At 38.7% G+C, this 22,525-nt stretch overlaps 1 protein-coding gene across 5 annotated transcripts in view; it reads right to left on the reverse strand.

Moving 5' to 3' along the window:
• Nucleotides 1-1,319: 1,319 nt before the first annotated feature.
• The window catches only part of FAM184B (family with sequence similarity 184 member B), a 49,302-nt gene continuing 28,096 nt past the window's right edge, over nucleotides 1,320-22,525 (reverse strand). Inside the window, exons 4-11 of one of the 5 annotated variants that reach the window (XM_062636451.1) lie at nucleotides 12,413-12,625; nucleotides 11,076-11,229; nucleotides 9,807-9,919; nucleotides 9,219-9,403; nucleotides 4,661-4,778; nucleotides 4,376-4,480; nucleotides 3,517-3,719; nucleotides 1,320-2,072 (exon numbers count right to left, since the gene is read on the reverse strand). In XM_062636451.1, coding sequence (XP_062492435.1) covers nucleotides 1,982-2,072; nucleotides 3,517-3,719; nucleotides 4,376-4,480; nucleotides 4,661-4,778; nucleotides 9,219-9,403; nucleotides 9,807-9,919; nucleotides 11,076-11,229; nucleotides 12,413-12,625 — 1,182 coding nt within the window. In that variant the 3' untranslated portion in view covers nucleotides 1,320-1,981. Of the gene's footprint in view, nucleotides 2,073-3,516; nucleotides 3,720-4,375; nucleotides 4,481-4,660; nucleotides 4,779-6,235; nucleotides 6,354-7,689; nucleotides 7,724-9,218; nucleotides 9,404-9,722; nucleotides 9,920-11,075; nucleotides 11,230-12,412; nucleotides 12,626-22,525 lie in introns of those variants that run through there. The other 4 variants (XM_062636450.1, XM_062636452.1, XR_009968054.1 and 1 more) reach the window with 4 other exon arrangements.

Here is a 22,525-nt window from a genome sequence, read left to right on the forward strand (position 1 = left end):
TGCAAAATGCACCCTGGGGGAGTATGTAATGCAGGCCCAGTGTTAGTGGTGTTTGTCTTGTCAGGCTGGTGTAGAGATGGTCCAAAATACCTACCCCCAAAATAAAGGTCACTCATTGTGGTTGTTGGGTCATCAGTGCTGTCCAGTCTACAGAATTGGTGGTTACTGTGATGCACTATTTAATAATCTAAATGTAGCCCAAACCATGTTTTTGGAGATAGAAATAGCAAAAGAGTTCTGACTCTCTATTACTAGGCAACGAGCTTCATTCCTCCACATAGCCAAAAAAGCCCCTTTCTAAGGTCACTTTTTTGGTGGGGACAGTTAACTATTGTAATGCTGGAAATTAGAGTTAGTAATTGTGCACTGAGCTTTCCAGTGTGCATTAGAAGTATTTAGGGCAGAGTGGATGAAAATTCTAACCAAAAAACTTAGCCTTACGCATCTCTGATCCTCAGAAACACCCAGGTACTCCTGGGTGTTACTGTATACCTGTCCCCTTCTTGATGACATGTATAAAAAATGTCTTTTTGAAAAATCTGATTCCAAAGTCTCCTTCCAAACCAAGCAGTTCATTCTGGAAAAAAATCCTAGGCACTGGGATGAAAGCATTGGCCTGTATAAGCATTCTGCCCTTCTGGCACCTTTTCACCACCACTGAGGTGCAGCGGCTGTTTTGTAGTAAGTGCTTACATCTGGCTGTTTGCTGTAAGAAGGTTAGGCTGGAGGTGTCCCTCTTTGAACATGTGAAATTTCTTATATATAGAATGATTTGGATTGAAAAGGACCTTAAGAACATCTAGTTCCATCCTCCCTGCCATGGCAGGGACACCTCACACTAGACCATGTCACGCAAGGCTCTGTCCAGTCTGACCTTGAACACTGCCAGGGATGGAGCATTTACCACTTCTTTGGGCAACCCATTCCAGTGCCTCACCACCCTCACAGTAGAGAACTTTTTCCTTATATCCAATTTAAGCTTCCCCTGTTTTAGTTTAAACCCATTTCCCCTTATCGCTACATAGCTGGGCCCTGCTAGCTGAAATGAAATGGGGATTCAAATTATACAGCTGTTGAGGATGAACAGTCCTGTCATAAACACTAAGCTGCTGGCTGCACAGTTCCCTACCAGAGGGTTTATATCTTCATTTCTTCTTCCCTCCCGGTAATGAGTATGTTCATTCACCTGCTCTGCATTTACATGGACATAAGAACAGTACTGAGGTAAAATGTACAAGTATACAGTGCCCATAAATCTGGAACTCTTTGAGTGTTTCTCAAGTTTCAGCATAACATAGCGCTCTTGCAAAGCAGAAATTGATGATGTACAAACAAGTTTTAATGTTCATACTTAACATCCTAATTTGTCAGGCTGATACAAGTATTGAAGTACAACAGGAACATTACTTTGCAATGCTGACTATACAAAAGAGTGTATTAAACAAACCTGAAAGTATTTTTATAATAATATAGCCTGCTATAAACATGCTATTCTTGGAGTCATACCACATGCTGCACAGCTTAAAATAAGAGTAACAAAAACCTATTAAAAACTTGGAAAATGACATTATTATATACAGAAATTATTTTAAACAGCTGATGAAGCAAATGTATACATCTACAGAAATCCTTTAGAGAAGTAAGATCTTTTTTCAGCTGGAGTGATATTGACAGGATGTATCAGCGACCAAACTGCATATTGAATCTAGCAGTGGAGTGGTATAGTCTCCTGGTTAAAAAGTCTATCCATGTAAGAGTATGCACAATTTTCCTATTGCTTCTTTTTTTACAATGGTTGTTACAAAACCACACTTTTCTGAAATCCGTGCCTATAACTCCATAGCAATTAGCTGTAAGAGTGCAGTTGTTCCTAATTATTTATTTGGAAATTACTTTTCTGTTTTTCCTAAACCATGTATTGGATCATCATTCCCTAAAAGAAAACAGGAGCAGATTTTCTAGCAATTCTGAGAAGTATGCTTTAAAAGGAAAAATATTTAGTAAACCATTCTTGATGCTGAGGGTCTTCTTTCTGGTCATCTTTGGTTTGTGGTAGCTCACTGCCATGTGCCCTGTGCAAACAAATAAGCATTAGCATCACTTACTTACAGTCTTACCAATATCTAATATTTTTTTCCTGCAAAAACTCAGGATGCTATGAATGGAACTGTGCTCACATGAAACAGATGAGGCCAAAAGGTGCCAGCTACAATTTCTAGTGGGATCTCTCCTTGCCAAGTAACTGGGCTAACATCACTGGTAGTAATACAAAGGAAAACGTGCAGCACAGCCGAACAGCTATGGAGAAATGTTTGAACATAATTCTTGAAAGCTCAAAAAAATGAAAAAAAAAAGGATGCTTTAAGAATAGGAAGTTTGGAAATTCAGAAGCTGGCAGCTGCAATTCACTCTCAGAAATACAAAATACAACTTCTGCATTGAAAATATTGGGCAGAAGTTTTATTTGTAACTGAAAGATTGAATATTAGTTGGCCTTGATAATCCTATTCCATAGTCTCTCATTTTTCAGCATTCAGGATTCTTTTTTAACATTTATATTAATTTTGCTTAGCTTATAGTAACAAATCTGACTTCACTTATGATGGATTCATTAAGAGTAAGGAAGTAACCTCCCTGTATGCTTCCCTTTAACATACAAATCTGATTTGCCTTGGCAGTCATCTGGCATTACACAGAATGCTTTTATCATTAAGATGTAGGAATTGCCAAACTGGATCCAAGCCCATGTCCCAGGTTATTGTCCTTGGCAGCAGTCAGCACCATCTGCCTTCAAGGAAAGGACTCTCTAGCACACAATTTACAGAATAACTATCTCCACTAACAGAGAGGTAGGAAAGCTGGCTCTGTCCTGAAGTGTAGCGGTAGGGTTCCCTGTAGTGTTAACCACATATATTTTTAACTATTTCTTGAAGAGATAGTTATGTTTATAAAACACTGAACATTGTTTAAATAATATCTCATAAATTTGAAGAAAAATTCAAGCTTTTTAGAGAAAACCCATCAAACTAAGAAGCTTTTAGTTAAGTATCTGCTAATACATTTTTAAATCTCTAAACCCTTTGCCAAATTATTAGCCTAGATTCATTTAAATATCTCCTAAAATAAAAATATGCCATCTACATCTGCCAAGTGTAAAAGCAAGGAAACAAAAATAAGAAGGAAAACACATCCTTAACAGAACCACTGATATGTGCCTGAAAATTTTAAACAGCCATGCTCACTATTAGCTATATTCTTGGTTAAATACATGCAGCTGCTTTCTTTTTCTGTACTAGAAGTGTTTGCAAGCATAAGCTTTGCTGGGCAGTGATTATAACCTACGTCTGCAGTGAAGTTCTGGGTCTGTCTGCAGAGAATTGAACACATGGAGGTCACTGCATGATGGGAACCTTAGATCATTGTTATTTCCAAATGTCTAATGTGTTTGAATTGCCTATAAGATTCTGAATACATGATATTCGTCATCTTACAAGTCACTGCAAAATGGACAAATACCTTGTGGCAGCACTGCTGTCTGAGGACTGTGCTGATGGAAAGCCCACCCTGAGGCAGCCAGGACTCCGGTCTAAGCTTGTAGATTTTGTTATTTGAGGAGCACTTCTTTTTGATCTCAAGTCACAGCTCAAAAAGCTCTTTGCGTAGGAAGCTAAATTCGGCACACTGACAACACGACTGGGCGCCTCAATTGTTTTCTTCTTCTGTTTTGTATTGTGACAGAAAGCTTCATTACACACACGTCTTTTTACACTTTATACTATAAAACCTCAACAATACCTCATTCCCACATTCCTTGAGAGGAGCACCCAAAAATGAATATTCCCGTCTTTTTCTGAAGGCATTTAAAATAAATTCTCCTGGCATGCTGTGAGGATCCACAGATTAAGTAATCTAATGAAAACTTGTGTATTTGATGGTTTAGGTAGCTTTGCAGAGCTCATTTAGGTGTTTTCCACCAACTTGACCTACCTTCTTTCCATGACTACTTATAGATGGTCTCATACAGAAGGACTGGAATGACAAAGGGCAAATCCTGGGCAGCCAAAACACAATTAATAATTTTCCTTGATGCATGCAATATCCAAAATAGCAACTCCCAAAGCTGCAAGCAATGGCTGTGCTTATCCCAGCAGAAGACTGATGGCCTTGGAGTTCTAGTGTTTTATATCTGCTTAAAGACTTTGTACATATATACTCCTGAATTTATGTTATGCTCAGAAACTGACTGTAGGCTGGCTTACTGGACTTCTACTGAATAACAGTACTATAAAAAAATTCATAGGACCTTTATTATCCTGATTATTGTGTAACAATAAAATATCATGATTTGCAATTTTAATTGCATTGCCCATCTTACCTTCATGGAGGGAGTTGAGCATCCTCTATTAGGGTTGAAAGAAAATGATCGATTCCTGTAAGATTCATTGTTGGCTAAATGTGAATGCTGACATTTTCTTCCTTCCTGAGAGGAGAGAAAGTTATATGTATGGAAACATCCTTTTGTTGGAAGTTGGTATGGAAACATGTATTTGTCAAAGTATTCCAGAACAGAAAGTATGAGTCTGAAGCAATGTGTGAAACACTGAACAGAACCTTCCAACAGATTGCAAAATATGTATGTACATATAAAAGGAATTCTTACTGCCAACTGCTTGATAATCTCTTCTTTCTCACTTAATTTGTCTTGCAGACAGCTTATAAGGTGTGCATCTTCTGATCTGGACTCCCACTTTCTTGACTTTTCTTCTAATTCTTTAAGTCTGTACCAAAGAAAATGCAGGCCAGAAAAAACTTCCTCAGACCAGGTTCAAGAGATACCCGGGCTGTACTCTGCTGTAAATTTCAAGCCTAAAACACAGGGACATAGTTAGGCCTTTCTGATAAAACAGCACTACTAAAAAAATGGGTACCTGTACATGGATTATATTTAAGTATAGAATGTTGTGGAGCTCCAAAATAAACTGCCACCAGAATTAACCCACAACACCTGTGAGGGTTTGAAGTCCAGACCCTGGTATAAAATACTAACAAGCTTGCACGTTCTATTGATGATCTAGTTTCCTAAAGAAACAAATCTGTGCAGCAGTATCTATGCCTGTCTGTATTCATCTGTCCTCTTTTCTGACCCAATAACTTTAGAATCCACAGGCTAATTCCAACCATATTTGATAAAGGCTTCATAAATACTCAATTCCTATAACTTCACTAAAAGAGAGGCTTAGATATACATGCTGCGTTAATGAACTCTCTAAGCCAAAACCTGTAGTGAGTTCAGCTCTATAAATGCCTTCATCAGAGGAAAAGAATCAAGCCAGAACTTACGCCTTCTTAGACGTAGTGTAGAAACACATTTGATGGACCCATGGGAAAACAAGTCACTATTTCATCAGCCAAGTTCATGAAATTCACCTGCCGTACTGTAGTGTATTACAGAATACAGACAACCATTTAGTGGTGGTGGTTTTTTTTTGAAGATGAGTATTTTTGAGATGTCTTATACTCTTAGTTAATGTCTTACACTCTTTAGTTAGTGTATCTCAGAGTTCAGATAAAAAGATAAATCACCTCTAAATGTTTTGCAAACTGCTTAAATGCACAGGTCTCTCTTCTGGACTTATGCCGTACAGTTGTGATAAAAGTACAAGGGATAGGTATATAATTAATATATGTATTATAATAACAGGGATTATTTCTGAGTGGCCTCTCCAGTACAGTCTGAAGCACCACAGGACTACTTAACTTCACAGGGGGTTGCAAAGTGCATTTATTTACATGAGCTTTTGGGGGCTGTCCTGGGAAATTTGCAGGGCAGTAAGAATGAGCAAGAGCTTAACTACAAGGACGTTGCTCTGATGAACAAAATTAAGTACAAAGGTCATGGATCAAGGCCTCTGGTATCATCTGTGACAAAGATGATGTTATACTTCATGAAATTGCAAGATTCTAAGTGCAGGCTTTAATTTAGCACTCTAAAACTTTATGTATACTGCTTTATATTAAACAATATCCAGAGTTTATCACAATATATTTGGGTCTTTTTGTGCTCGCAAAGGAAATATGCATACACTTCTATTTCATTGCTTATAATATTCTACCTATGAGTAATAACAAAAATACACATTCTGAGTATAATAATTTCAAACAGAACTCTTTACCAGTATGAGCCAGAGTTTATTTAAATGATTTACTCAGTTTCTAAGGAGAAAATCTTTGCTTAGAGATGTGCCTGAGCCCTGCTGAAATCAGATAATATGCTTTCAATTTCCTTCCGGTGATCTTGTTTCAGTATGTCCAGCTCTTTTTTATGCTTGATATTGAGGTCTTCTACGAGTAGCCTTTTATTGGTATTAAAATATGTCTGAATTCTCACATTTCAATACCAGTTTATTATCACTGATCAAAGCATGCAGTTTTGAGGTCTTTTATTGACTACAGAGGGTAGTTAGCCGGGTGCAGCTCTGGGCTTCAGTTTACTGATTTGACCTTGACGCTTCAGCTGCAATCTGAAGCAGAACCACACTAACACTGAGGAAGAGGAAATTTATTTGGAGAAGTATTTGACCTTCAGGCTTCAGGAAATTGAGGGTCTATTCTATACAATGATGCTATTGAAATTCTCTTTATGGTTCATTTGTAAACCAGTCTTACTGGTCAAACATGACAGTGAAGTACCATAGGCACTCACTTGTATTAAGCAAAATTATTTTGAAACCTCTGGGATTTTAACCTGAAGCTCTGATGCTGTGTTTCATCACATTGTGGCACCAGAAACATTTAATACTGCCCACCACCGTCCTAAAACTATTATATATTTTTAAAGTAAAGGTAAGGAATGTTCTAACAATATATTTTGAAAGATACTGCTTATTTAACTAACACCATCAACTGAAAATTAAAAAATGCCTCACACTTCTTAAACCTAGCTATAACATTGCTTTCTCCTACTGACACTAAAATCAGTATTAAAAGGTTATTTTTAACATAATGCCTTTTCTTTGTTAATGTTTTGTTAAACCTTGGAGAAACTTTTTCATTGTCTCAATGAAAAGCCCATGTTCTGTTACTTACTGATTAAAACAGAGATGTCAGACTCAGCAGGTTAACTACTGTATTTTTCAGAAAAGATATTCAGTTTACCTTTTTAGTTTTTCATGTATTTCTAAGCCCCTTTCATGCTTCAGGAAAGGCCAAAAGGCCCATGAACAGTTTCTGCTTTTGAAATTAGGGCACAGACATCAAAGTGATTGATTTAGAACTTGGCATAAAATAAGAAGCAGAAGAGTAAGAATAAATGGGAGCAGAATCCTTGAAATACATCTTCAGGAGCAGAATAAAAGCTCTGCTTCAGACTAGCCATTCTGGGACTTGTCCTCTTTTCCCATAAAAAACCCTTTTGTCTGCTCACTTAATAATTCTTGTAAAAGGTTTCCGTACTGGAGGTGAAAGTCACACAGTTCAAGAGAATGGAAATGGGAAGGACTACTTCATCAGATTACTGGTTTCACTTACTCAGGAACTGTAGGAATAGTAATTTTAAATAACTGGTTCTAAAAAGTTGGCACATGCAAATAACAAGCCACTCTCAGATTTCAGATCAGAAGTAATTAGCATGAGACAAGGTCACTGTTGGTTAAAGTAACAGTAAAAAGGCTGTAATTTATATGCACTCACCAATTTAACTATTCCCCTACAAAAATTATTGGTCCTGCAAAAGCAAAGCAAGAGCTGCAAGTTAATACTATAGGTCTTCCATGGGTTAATTTTAGCCTGCATCAGATGCCTAGGCCCATTCCAGCTCTTGGGTTCTGCCTCCTGTTATTTGAAGGATTTCAATTTATATAATTTCCATTAATGCTTTCTTCTCAAATGCTTACCGTAGTAGAGCTACACCATTTATCCCCTGTTAAGATTATCCTCTAGCCCAGCAGCTTTAGCATTTGAGGCCTTTTAGACCTCATTGCTGACATGTGAATAATTCTTCTCTTCATGAACAGAAGCTCTAAATTCCTTTAAGGTAGCTGGAGAGCACTGATGAAACTCTCTGGTTTGCAATCCTTTCTGTTGATCTTGCTTCAAAAGCTTGAAATGAAAGTCACTTTCAAGTAACTCTCCAAAGAGTGCAAAGGAAAAAAAATCCTTTCTCATGTCTTTCTCATTCTTTAAATATCTGCTGACTGGTAGACAGCAATGGAATTACTCTGACCACTCTGACAGTCTGCCAAGAGACACTCAATCCCTTGAGAGCTTTTCTTTCGACTATACAGGACATCATTTTAAAGATTCCTTTAGGGGTATACTCTTCAGAAATACTTTTACATATACAGCTTGAGTAGCTAGTGGCATACATTCTACACCACTGCAGAAATGAATTAAAAGATAGCCATTTACCAGATCCCTTAATCTCTCTGCAAAGAGAATGTGTTAAGTATGGTAATAAAGAAATTCCAAAGGATCCAGCAGCCATACAAATGTACTGGACAGTGAACCCAGACTTGTCCCGCATGTAAAAGTCCTGCACTTTTTAAGTAGGGAAGACTGCTATTACTGCACTATGCAACACATGCTCTGAGCCTGTGGCTACATTAGGAGGATGCACTCCACATTCTGCAAGACAGTAAAGACTACAAGTCAGCTTTCCCTCCCTGTGCCCTGACACCATATTACAGCTTCAGGCTTTCACAAGTCCAGAGGTACTGTCAGAGTCCGTTATCTCTGCCCTTACTCCCCCAAAGCTAAGTCTTACAGACTACAGATGGCATTCTCAAGTGTCCCCTCTAGAGTTAACTACCCATTGGTTTCAGCTACAGAGTGTACATATAAAAAATTGATCTTGATTCTCAGAGACTGATATAATTTTTTATTAGCTCTTGGGTGAATTTGGGATCTGTTTTTGTCTTCCAGTGCCTTTCAATGGCTGACGTTACACAGATTTTTCCCAGGTCACACTTGTGGGCTACAATGGATGTATTTCTCTGTGATACATAATGAGAAATTAGTTCCAATGCTTTTATTATGGCTGGAGAGAAGTGTGAAATGAATTACTGCTTTTACAAAATTCCTAACCTCTATAATTAGCACTTTAGAAAGGATTCTGACACTTATCACATTTAGAACACCTCTGATACTGGCATCATTATTAGCATCATTACTGGCATCATATATATCTAGATAGCACTGTGAAGTGTGAGTTTAAGGCAAACCTTCTGTGCTGTTTCTCACTATCCTGGAGATGTACAGCTTCTTCCTTCTGGGACTTCAACTCAGGACTGAGTAGCTCCATTGTGTCCTTCAAAAGTAAATTTTCTTTCTTGAGTTCAGAAATTTCACTCTGACATTTTTCCAGTTCCTCATGGAGAGATCTGATCTGGCTCTGGCTACTTCCTTCCTAAGAAAAAGGCCAAATTTAGTTATTCACAGCCTCTTATTATTTAAGGTGACGGTCTCGCTGGAATTGTGTGCACTGAATTTTTGTGAACTGAGTTTTCAATCCTATGTACAAGACAAAATATGTGATCAAAACTTCTTGAACATACTTTACTAAATATAAAATTTTACTGTAACATTATATGTAACATTTACTTGTGTTGTAGATTCTGATCTTTAAATTGGAAAAAAGCCTGGCCGTAGGGAAAAGCTGGTAAACAATTTTGAAGTGGGACATAAGGGAAGGAAAACCACTCAATTTCTGTAAAGACTTTGTACACTTTTATTATCTCTGAAGAGAGAAATTTGATACTACTGCTTTTGCAAAACACAACATGGCAATGAAGTAGGAACTGAATTCTTGCCTGTTGCTTCTTCAGTGTCCTCACACTCCTCAGTTCCATTTGGAGTTCTTCTATTTGTTTCCTGAGGTTAGTGCACAATGTCTGTTGCTCAGAGAGTTCCATCCTTAGAGATCCTAGTAACAATCAGACAACAATCATTCAGGCAGTCAGAGGCCAGCTGGATGGGGAAGGTAGATACAGACAATCTAGATGGAAACATTAACACATTACATTTTGCTTTGTTCCTCAACTCCTTCACCATTAAGTATGATGGCCTTCTATTACTAGAGAGGTTACTCAGGTACGCTATAGTAAGATGATACGGAGCTACCACAGCAATGATTCAACGTCAGAATCAGACGTGGTTCTGTGGTAGTTGTTTTACAGACTACATCATTATAACTAACTGGTTTCTTCTGACCTTGAATTTTACTGGAGCACCCTTGAGCTTCCCTGTTAAGTCCACTGGTGTTTTAGAGAAGGCCATAGGGCAGCCTGAGGAGAGCTCTGGTTGTGTTAAAGAAGTACAATACTTATGTAAGCAGATCTGTTGTATACTACAACCTTTGTGTATACCCAGTACAAGTTGTCTCTCTCCTTACAATTTTTCTTGAAGAACAGAATTTATCTATTGAAACTTCAGAGAGCAACACATCTTTCCAGCAAATTTGAATTACTGGCAACAAAGCTCCAAATAATAAGATAATCAGTTTTTAAAAGTTTAATTAAATAAATTTAAAATCTAATTTAAAATAAATTTTAAAAATTAAAGTTCTTTCAAATTATTCTGTCTTTAATTAAAACCCCCTTTTATACGTGAGCTTTAATAACCTGAGCTTAAACCTGGAGATATTATAGGTACTTCTAGTGCAGTGTTCTGATTAGTTCTGTACAGTTTAGGGAACTTTCTATGCTGACTGAACAATATGTACGGAGCAGCTAATATCCATTGCTGAATTCAACAGAACAGACTTGAAATCTTCACATCATAGAAAAAAGAGTAAAATCATATCCTCTAACTGCAGGATTCCAATTTAATATACCTGATAGTGCATACTTGAAATGTTGTACACCAGACTACTCTCCCAGCAACATCCTGTTGCTGACAGTTGAGAGCCAGGTTAACAAAGACTATTAAGTTTGTATTGCTGAAATTGTAGGGTATGAAAAAGGAGAATCACAAACACCTAAGTTCCCAGAAGATGGGAAAGAAAATGAATGGGAGAAAAGTCAGTGCTTCTCAGCATATAATCAAACAGTAAGAGCTGTGCATGACATGAGACATTATACCTAGCAACGCAGTTTGCTGCTTCTGTATCTGCTCGAGTTCATCATGTAATTCCTTCTTTGCCTTCTCTTCCAAGGTTTGTATTTCCAGTCTATGAGACTGATGTTGGCTCTTGAAAGTCTCATTAAATTCCTTTTTCAAACGTTCTTCCGTCTCCTGTAAGCAAAAGCATCCCCAAAAACAAAATATTTGGAGCCTATTTATCATTTTGTTTTACTTGTATTGCCAGGATGAATCTGATCTTTCATTGTAAAACTTTTATTTTTATCACCACTTTACATGACACTTCTTCAACACAAGCATAAAAATGTGCTGAAGTTTAAAAATCACACTTAATAGGTACAAGAGAAATTATCCACATACTATCTATTAGCTGTTTATCTTTGCACTATTTGACATTAGAAAGATGTTTGATTATTAAACATAGAAAGCCTCCTAGATTTGACCTGTATGTCATTATCACAGAATGTCAGGCAAAGGCTTCTATCCTTCCTTGTATGCTTGTTGCCTAGAACTTACTCTGCTGATAGAAGTGCTGCTGATACACTGTAAATGATGGAACAGTTGCTTGGTAGCGGCTCTGAAAGCAAACTCCTATCCTCAGTTTCATTTTTACCAACTTACTGCCTTCAGCTTGGTTTTGTTAAGTTGGGATTTTGTCCTGAATATATAAAGAAGATATAAATTCTACTTAAGGTGGTTTTACTACACATGCTTTATACGGAGGTTTTTCCTAAGGTGTGCAATATCAACAGGAACATCTGAACTCTATGTCACAATCAGACTAACATTTTTAAAGTTGCCTTTTTTTTCCCTCAAACTGCAGCATTGTTCAGAATCTTAATATATTGCATTAGCATTTTGTCACTGAAATAAATCCAACCGAACCTTTACAAGCGTTGCTTATCCACTTACAGAATTATTTCTTGAATGTAGGTAAGTCAAGACCCATCATTAGACATATCCATTAATAATGGATGAAAAACAATAAAACTGAGTCCTGTTAATAATACACATAGGAATTCCCTCTTATTTCTGAAGCAAGATCACAGCTACAGGAGTTTGTATTAACTGCAGCCTAACTAGAGAGATTAGGCTATATTATTTTATGAAATTCTTTCATTCACACTGTGATATAAGTTCAAATGTTAAAATTAAAAAACAAAACACCTGAAGAGGATAAGGTTTCAAAATAACAGAATTATTGACTGTGTGCAACAACTGCAACCCATTAGTAAGATAGCTGGGGATAACTGAGTTTTGACAATTGGCTGTAAATAATATGGTTTAGTCCACAAACAAGATTTTATTTGTTTACACTAGTATGTCGCAAACTGACCTTGAGTTCCTGATTTTTGCTTTTCTCCAACATTTTTAAGACTTTCTGATGTGATGCCTCCAGCTGCAGTTTCACATTCTGGTTTTCTTTAATGATATTTTGAAGATCCTGCAAAAGCTTCTCTTTTTCCTTGTTGGACTGTAGACTATGTTTCTTCAGTGACTCCTTGAAGTTACTTGCTTGCTGATCTAATATCTGCTTCAGCTGAGCCACCTTACAGAAAAGGTAAGACAGGATCAATGGATGCATTCACAATGGAGAGAAATGATGTAAATTCCAGTGCATTTTATGTACCCTATGTTTATAAAATGTGTTGCTATCTGTTCTTATCTGTTGCTCTATGAAAAAATAGCAAGATGCTTGTTTCCTGCAAAGAGAACTTCTGTCAGTGAAGACTGAAATCCCTCTTGCACGTACTGCCTCTTGCTCATTAAATATTTTTCTTAAATTTTTTCTTTTCAGATCATCTCCATCTCATCTATACAATCCATAGCTCAACTTGCACAGTACATATGGCATAAAACAGGAGGCAGGCCTACGGCTGTGCTTATTGTCAAACTGGAGATGCAACACTGCAGAAGCCATTTATATAAAGCAGTAGATTAGAACCAATGGAAACAAAGAGTTCTGCACATCGTGCTTCAGACTTGGTTTATTTTCTCCCCCTCTTAAGCTTAAATACTAAATACAGTAGACACGTCTATAATGGCTGACCAAAAAATACCTGTTTATTAAAATACCTTTGTTTTGGTGGGGAAGGAGGGAGGAGTCTTCTCTTTTCAATTTGGTAGACTCTCTCAACTTCCAGCAAAAAAAATGTATTTGCCCTTCTTCTTAAATTTGCCATTCCAAATATCATAGCTGCAAAACTCTGAACAACTGCCTTCTGCACAAAAGGCGCATTCATGCCGTAAGGCCAATGAGTGTTTTAGCTGCAGTATCTGACTTCCAAGTCACATTTTTTGCTCTGCCATGCCTCCTGCAAAATCTTTATGTCTCTTGACTTTTCTTTTGGGGAATATGTGAAAGAGGATGGTCTGTTTCCCATTTTTTATATACTTGTACTTTTCAGCCTTAGAGGAATTATGAAAGGAAGAAGTTTGTATCCTTAATTTCATGTGACTTTAAGTGATTCAAATGATGTTACACACATATGCAAATTGAATACGATACAGATTATGACCTGTGACTGTATCTTATTCTTACCTCTACACTAATACATGTTCTTTTTCTGTTCAGTGTTGCCCTAATATTTTTTTCCATGCATGCTGTACACAGACTATTAGCTGAGGAAGCACTGTAGCTTTAGCTATCTAAACACTTGCTTGTAACTTCAGCTGCACACATAATACCTTTTTGATGCAGCACCACAAAAGCTGAAGATTTACTAAGTAGGTTGTCTATATCCTTTCACATTTCATTCTCATAGCACCATACTTTGTGTGATGTAAAAGGAAAGGAGGCATGATGTGCAAAGCCCTTCTCATTAACTTCATGGCCACAGCGAGCATTGCACTGTCGAAAGGGAAATACTAATGAGCTATACCAGATCTCTCCAAAACCTAGGAATCCTTTTGGATATTGGCTAAATGTACTCCAGCTAGCTCTTCCTCACACTGGTTAAGCATGCCGACTCCTCTCCTCCAAAGGATGCATCTTTTCCTTCTCCTGAGGCCCTTCTACAATTTCCAGATGGATCACAGCCTTTATTCAAGTACTCTCTAAGCCCCTACTATTCTCATAGGTTCCCAGCACAGAACTGTGCTCTGTAGGCTCCAAATCCTGCAATCCACAGAGCTTGTGTCAGTTCCCAGAGTTCCAAATCCTTTCAGACAAAGGACATTGTTTACTTCTGCTTTATAACTGCAACCTTCAACTACATTGTACCTCAACTTGTCTTCACTTCTAGTCCCAATTTCCACTTTTACCATTTCTTGGCATCTGCTCCCTTCTCTCTAGAATTCATACAAGCCTTTATGCCCCAGTAATAAATCTTGATATTAAAGAAGAAAAATTAATATGAACCTTTTTTTGGAGACACATCTAAGAAATAAATATTTCTACTTGATCAATTTATCCTATTTTAATTTTTTTCTATAGAGAAACTAAATAAGGGCCTGAAAACATTGTAAAAACTTGTTCTATATCTTAGTTGTCCATAATTTTGGGTAAAAGGTTTGTGTTCACAGAATATCAGATGAAGATGATTTGTTTCTGTTTAAGCACTATTTGTGTGAAACATGAATGCTCATGAACTTCCTGCGCTGCGGAGATTACTCCAAAACTGTTACTTGAACACACAGGTATAATGAGAACTACATAACCCCTTTCTAAACCTGTTTTCTGTACCTCTGTAAGCAGCTAGCAAGAAAGCTACAAGAAAGCTACTTTTCCATTTTTAAGTAGGTTTATGGCTACAGAATTGCTGTTCCTATACACAAGTCAATATACTGTGTTCTTTCCTTTTAAATAGTTTGTCCTTCAAATCCACAAGTCAGGTTCCTTTTCTCCAGTCACTTGCTGGTGGTCATCATTCATCTTGTACTACAGTTTCCCTCTGATCCCCTTCCAACGGTTTGCTCACAAAGGGCTATACTACCATTATAATTAACAAGGATTTCCTTTATCAAATGGGCTAGTGTGCTGTGCTTGAACTTCAAAGTTCCTCAGTTTTATCACGGATGTCTCACATCTTAGATCTACAGCAGTATTTGTAATTTAGACATGACAGAAATCTGCAAGCAGAGATGAACACTGATAAAAAACAATTCAGTAAAGCTACCAGCTTGTGCAATTGACTTCCTCCTGTTCGGTGGCCAAACTGAGCAATTGATCAAACTTCTAGTCAAATAATCCAAAGGAAACAGTTTTGAATGCACACATCAAAATAAAAAAAAAGAGTAAATACTTCCTCCATACTGAATTCAACGTCTTTAAAACTTAAATTACTTAATCATTTGCAAGGAGACAAATGGGTTTATTCACAGCCCACAGGGGAAGAAGAGATGGCAGCAGCAGTTCTGCTTTGTGTGTGACAGAGAGAGAAAGGAAGCATGGAGGCACAGACAACCCAAGAGAGCAAGAGTACATGTGTGTGCATATGAAGGTAACCAGGACATTTATTCAAGTGATGAAAGCCTAGGTTGTCCAATGATAACTAAATATACAAGTGAAGAAGTGGCAACGGGTGACACACTGTAACTCACCCTGTTTTATCCTGTAGCCCAGTGACAAGGGGACTCTTTAAATGGTGAAAAATCTGACAGAAGGAAAAAACAAACAAGCCAAGCCCAAGTTTCCCACATATCCTGAGAATGTTAGGTTGTTAGATAAGAAGAAAATAAACATTCCTTCACCTAGTGTTTTGTGAACCAAGTTTTTTACTGGGCCAGAAAATGAAAGATTAGTTTTACCAGTTCTTAAGCAATTCCAAACCAACATGGTACATTGGAATTTCACTGATGCTATCCAACCAATTTGAGTTAGCAAATTTGAAAAAGGACCTAGCTTTAGCTGCCCCAAACTATGTTAACTAATCATCCAGTCATTTCTCGTCTTCTTCCATTGTGTCATCCACTTAAACACAATGAAAACTGTCTGACAAAACTAGTGAAGAATAATAGCTAAATATTATTCTTGATGAAAAAAAAAATTTTTCTTTAATTTCTCTGTGTGATGGGATCTATCTGCAGTCTGGATACACTCCAAAACCAGGCAAATGTCAGAGCCGCTTGCCAACGATACCTTTGTTTCCAGAGTTGTAAATCATACGATCTAACCAAAGGGGCACTTTGCCTTCTGGGTACAGGTAAAAGCATTTACTTTGTCTTAACACCTATCAAACTCAAGCCAATGTTTTTCTATATAAAGAAAGTTTTTAGGTACTGCAGTTCCTTATAAAGCTAACCTTTGATGCGGAACACTTAATACTGTACAGTCCCATGTATCAGGTGATGTAATATGCATTAGCATTACTATACTCAAGCTGCATTTTTTTTCTGGGCTTCTTGAAAGTAAGCCAGTGAGTAAAAAAGATGTGCCAGAAGAGTGGGCTGTGTATTTTCTAACAGAAAAAAATGGGAACAGGAAAAGCGTCACTTGGATTATTTCTTTTACAAATTAAATATTCATCTAGGCAGGAAAGATGAAAAGAGGTCTGTATAAACTTCAGCTGTGGTCATAATATTGTTAACCTTCAAGACACTCTTCATAGACAATTATTGGTTCAAAACACTACTAACATGAAACATCAGATCATACTAAATAGAAATAGGCTAAGCTGTAAATTGGTAGCAACAGAGAACATAATTTAGTAAGAAATGAGATGGAAAATATTTTTAAATATATTTTTCAGTGATTTAGGGAAAAAAACCCTACAAAAATATATCAAGCATAGAAACACTCTCATGGACTTTGCAAGTTCTAAATTATTAGAGTTTAAGATACAAACATTTCCAACACATCAGGTTTCTTCCCATCTTTCAACTAAAAGGTCTTTCAAATCCACAGTGCAAATCCTTTTCTGGAATACTCTGCAGTGCCCAGGCATTTTATTGTGTTTCATTACTTCAGATTAGATAGCTCTACCCTGAATTTATTTAAACTGGTAAAGCAACAATTAAGCCAATGAATATTATAAATGAATACTACATTAGCTCACAGCAGTCCAGAAGCTATTTACCTCCTTTTACTAATAATAAACCAGCAACACTGTGTACTTTTATGTTTCATAGTGTCCTCTTGCTGCAAAACAAAACCTTTTGAGAAAACTGAACCACTAATACTATTACTCATTCACTTTTATGCACCAGAACTGCATAAAAGGGTCTTAAAGATGCAGCTAATGCTTAATCACAGTAAAAAACTTAAGGCAATGGTATTTTTTCTAATTTCTGCTGTTTTCTTTTCAAATTTCAGGGTTATGTTTGCACTTGCCCTTTCTTATGACAGCTGGTTTTAACTCCCACTGTCTTCCAAATAAAGAAAAAAATGAAAAACTATTACTAAAAGATGACAGATAAATTTTAAACTATTTCAAAAGTCTTTCAAGATTCATTCTTTTCTAACCGTACTTTCTATCCTTCTCTTGGGAAGGATATCTCGATTCTTTTGAAGTAGTAACTTCTCAGACATTGCTAGCCCATGGGTGAAAATACTGGAAAGTATAAGGCTGTGCATGGCATCACAGTTGGTTCCCCCACTTTGACTTCTGCTTTGATTATTTTAATTCACTGTGCTTGCAAGCACAGCTTTTCAATGCCTTGCTAGAGGATGAATTTATGTAAAAGACTTAAACTGCCTTTTGATGTATTATAGAAGAGGCACTATAACTGAGAATTTGTTGTGTCAAAATAAGGCACCCAAATGCCACAAGGTTTTACTCTTACTATTATGCTATTTGTCGTGGTTTAAACCCAGTCAGGTAACTCGTTCACTCACTCCCCCCCCTTCTTTCCCTCCCCCTACTCCCAGAGGGACAGAGAGGAGAATCGAAAAGAATGCAACTCCCACGGGTTGAGATTAAGAACAGTTTAGTAACTAAGGTATAACACAAATCACTACTGCTACCACCAATGATAATAATGATAAAGGAAATAACAAGGGAAGAGAATACAACACCTCACCACCAGCCAACCGATAACTCACCCCCCAAGCCCGACCAAGCACCGACCCATACCTCCTCCAACCCTGCAGTCTCCCAGCCCTTCCAGCTAACTCCCAGTTACATCCTGGGCATGACGTGCTGTGGTATGGAATACCTCTTTGGTCAGTTTGGGTCAGGTGTCCTGTCTCTGCTTCCTCCTGGCTTCCCTCCTCCCTGGCAGAGCATGAGGCTCACAAAGTCCTTGGCCAAACCAAAACATCGCTATCAGCTCTGTTCCCAAGCTGAAAGTCAAAACACTGCACTGCACCAGCTACCAAGGAGGAGAAAAATGACTGCTACTGCTGAACCCAGGACACCAAAAGGGTAATGTGGCATGAGAAGTAACAACAAAATAATCAAATTATATTTTACTGTTGTCTTTATTTCAGTTACTCTAGTTAAGTTCATAGTTAACTGTCTTCCTAAACTTATGGCAATTCCTGACCAGAGGGACAGTAGGCACACCTCTACTGCTGCTATTTGGTGGTATCTCCAGTATTCACCAAGGCTCTGGACATTGCTGTGTTAGCCTTGTTCAAAGATGTATCATGAGAAAGTGATGCCTGTGATTCAAATTTATGTACTTTCTAATTCCAGAATAGCCCTTTTAGCACATGTTGAACAGATCTTGTAGTGCAAAAGCAAGGAACTGGATGACTGTAGTGAATTAGCAGTCGAGCCAGACAGGATCTCTTATATTCTTTGTTCCAAAGGGCCAAATAGGTGTGAATCTGATTTCTTTATTCAGAAAAATCTCATTAATACAGAAATACCACCACTTTGACGTGCATCTCCAGAGGGATGAAATTATCATGATTCTGTCTATCTGCATCGGCGCTAGCTATGTCAGCCCAGCCAAATATGTGCCTTATACAGCCAAGGAAGCTATTTTTAGATCTGAAATTGTATCCAGGTTAGAACTGGATTAGTAACAGCACATTGCCTAATCTTTGAGGCAGAAGATCTGGGCTGAGCCATCGCAAAGGTTCCCAGCTGGAAGCATGCACGCAGTGAAACATAATGTTGTACAGTAAATGGTGGTTACTTGGCTGTGAATATCCATAAATTTATAGAAGTAAAATACTATAAAAGTTGAAATCACTCCCCTTCCCTGGCAATACTGCCAAGTCATTGTTTCAGAAAGTAGCTTCCAGAGTACCAAGAAAAATGCAAAATTTCCCCTCAGAGGAAGCATTTCGTCCTTTTGGGGAACCATTAGACATTAAGATACACCAAAACATTTCTTAGTATATCTGTTCATACTTACTATGCTGTTGTGAACATAACATGGCATAATATATACTTTTTATATTATTTATTTGTGTTTATCGGGACAGTAATTTCCCACCACTCCTTGCATTTTCCATGATTATGTGAGAGGACTAGGAGTTAGGAAACACAGGTTTCTTTCCTATTTTTCCGTCCTGAATGTGTGATTTCAAGAAAAATAACGGGATGACTCACTGCCTTACTTTTTCCATCTGCAAAATATGAAGAATAATTGCTTTATGTCATCAGTGTTTTGATTTCTTTGATACCTTTGATTGGAATACACCACCTGCACACGTAGGAATTATCCTGTACACAACATTTTAAAGCAGAGAGCATTTGCCAAAAAGAACTGAACAACACAGAAGGCAAACACCTGAGAGGGATAAAATATGTATTCCCAGTTGTCAAAAAGTTTAAAGGTGCACAGTTTACCTGAGGAAATTACTGCCTTGTAGAGAGTCTGATTTTGGCAGAATATTATTTATTCAGCCTGTTACGGCTTTTCAAATAATGACACTTTCTGGTACAAATATTTTGGTAGATGTCCTAATCTGGAAAATTTGCACCACTTGGCCTGCAAGTGACTATATATCATGGCTGTAGCAGGTGGACAATCTAATACTAACACATCTCAGGTATTTATTTCCAGATTAATCCATGTCTGCAGATTTGCATTATGACTGAAGGTGTAATCAGAGTCAGGGACACCACATAAGATATGACATTCTCAGAGCTACTTGGGAGTCACAGTGTTTTTTCCATTTCATTCTTGATCTTGAGAACACAGAGAGAGGCATACCTAACTACTAATATATGATATATATTATATATTATATACCATATATAATATAAAATATGCTTACTTCACATTCCAGTCTGCTTTAGTTACCATCCTTACCATCGAGCAGGCAGAACAGAAACAATGATCTATTCAACCCTGTTTCCATTCAATTCTCTTGCTCGAGGGAGCAAGCAAACAGGCCCTTTTACATACCTACCCACACAAACCCCCCCAAACCGAGAAGTTACAGGCTTTTTAGAAAAGACAGGCCCGGCAGGCGGGGAGGGGGAGTCGCCCTTTATGTTAGGGAAAGGCTGGAGAGTATGGAACTCTGTCTGGGGACAGGTGAGCAGCCCACAGAGAGTTTGTGGTTCAGGGTTAAAGGGAATATAGCTATGGGAGACATTACTGTGGGGATCTGTTACAGACCGCCTGATCAAGGAGAACCTGCAGATGAAGCACTCTACAGACAGATAGGAAAAGCCTCACGCTCACAGGCCCTTGTTCTCATGGGGGATTTCAACCACCCTGATATCTGTTGGAAGGACGGTACAGCCTGGCACAAGCAATCCAGGAGGTTCCTCGATTGTGTGGAAGACAACTTCCTTCTGCAAGTAACAGAGGAGCCGATAAGGAGAGGTGCCATGCTTGACCTCGTGCTCACCAACAGGGAAGGGCTCGTTGGAAATGTGGTGCTCCAGGGCAGCCTTGGATGCAGTGATCACGAGATGGTCAAATTTGAGAGCCTCAGGAGAGTGAGAAGAGGTGCAGCAAGCTCACTGCCCTGGGCTTCAAACGAGCAGACTTTGGCCTCTTCAGGAACCTGCTTAGTAAGGTTCCATGGGATACAGCCCTAGAGGGCAGAGCGGCCCAAGACTGTTGGGCGATATTCAAGGATCATCTGCTACAAGCTCAGGAGTGTTGCATCCCAACTAGAAGGAAGTGCAACAGGAGGGCCAGGAGACCTCCTTGGATGGATAAAGAGTTACTGAGGAAAATTCAAAGGAAAAAAGAGCCTTATAAAAGGTGGAAGCAAGGACAGGCAGCCTGGGAAGAATACAGGGATGTTGTCCGGGAAGCTAGGGACCAGGTTAGGAAAGCCAAGGCCCAGTTAGAATTAAACTTGGCTAGGGACGTTAAAGATAACAGGAAGGGATTCTACAGGTATGTAGTGAATAAAAAACAGACTAGGGACAACGTAGGCCTCCTCAGGAAGCTCTCGGGAGAACTGGCTACACAGGATTTGGAGAAGGCTGAGGTTCTGAATGACTTGCCTCAGTCTTCACTGGCAAAGGCTTTGACCGCACTGCCCAAGTCTTGGAAGGCAGACGCAGGGACTGTGAGAATGAAGACCTTGCACCCACTGTAGGAGAGGATCTGGTTTGAGACCATCTTAAAAATCTGAACGTGCACAAGTCCATGGGAACTGATGAAATACATCCGCGGGTCCTGGAGGAGCAGCCACTGTCCATCATATTTGAAAAATCACGGCAGTCAGGTGAAGCTCCTGACAATGAGAAAAAGGGAAATATAACCCCCATTTTCAAGAAGGGGAAATTGGATGACCCAGGGAATTACAGACCAGTCAGTCTCACCTCTGTGCCTGGCAAAATCTTAGAGCAGATTCTCCTGGAAGGCATGCTAAGGCACATGAAAAACAACAAGGTGCTTGGTGACAGCCAGCATGGCTTCACTAAGGGGAAATCCTGCCTGACCAATTTGGTGGCCTTCTATGATGGGGCTACAGAACTGATGGACAGGGGTAGAGCAGTTGATGTCATCTACCTGGACTTGTGCAAAGCGTTTGACACTGTCCCACACGACATCCTTGTCTCTAAATTGGAGAGACATCAATTTGACGGATGGACCACTCGGTGGATAAAGAACTGGCTGGATGGCCGCACACAAAGAGTTATGGTCCATGGCTCAATGTCCAGCTGGAGACCAGTAACGAGTGGCATCCCTCAGGGATCAGTGTTGGGTCTGGTTTTGTTTAACATCTTTGTCGCTGACACGGACAGTGGGATTGAGTGCGCCCTCAGCAAGTTTGCCGATGACACCAAGCTGTGTGGTTCGCTTGATATGCTGGAGGGAAGGAATACCATCCAGAGGGAGCTTGACACACTTGTGAGGTGGGCTGATGCCAACCTCATGAAGTTTAACCATGAGAAGTGCAAGGTCCTACACCTGGGTTGGAGCAATCCCAGGCACAGCTACAGGTTGGGCAGAGGAGAGAATCAGAGCAGCCCTGTGGAGAAGGACTTGGGGGCGTTGGTCAATGAGAAAATGAATATGAGACGGCAGTGTGCGCTCGCTGCCCAGAAAGCCAACCGTATCCTGGGCTGCATCAAAAGGAGCGTGACCAGCAGGTTGAAGGAGGTGATCCTGCCCCTCTACTCTGCTCTCATGAGACCTC

This window comes from Pezoporus occidentalis, unplaced genomic scaffold, assembly GCF_034315485.1.
Source record: "Pezoporus occidentalis ecotype Australia unplaced genomic scaffold, CSIRO_AGI_Poc_V1 ctg48, whole genome shotgun sequence".
In the NCBI taxonomy this organism is placed as follows: Eukaryota; Metazoa; Chordata; class Aves; order Psittaciformes; family Psittacidae; genus Pezoporus; species Pezoporus occidentalis.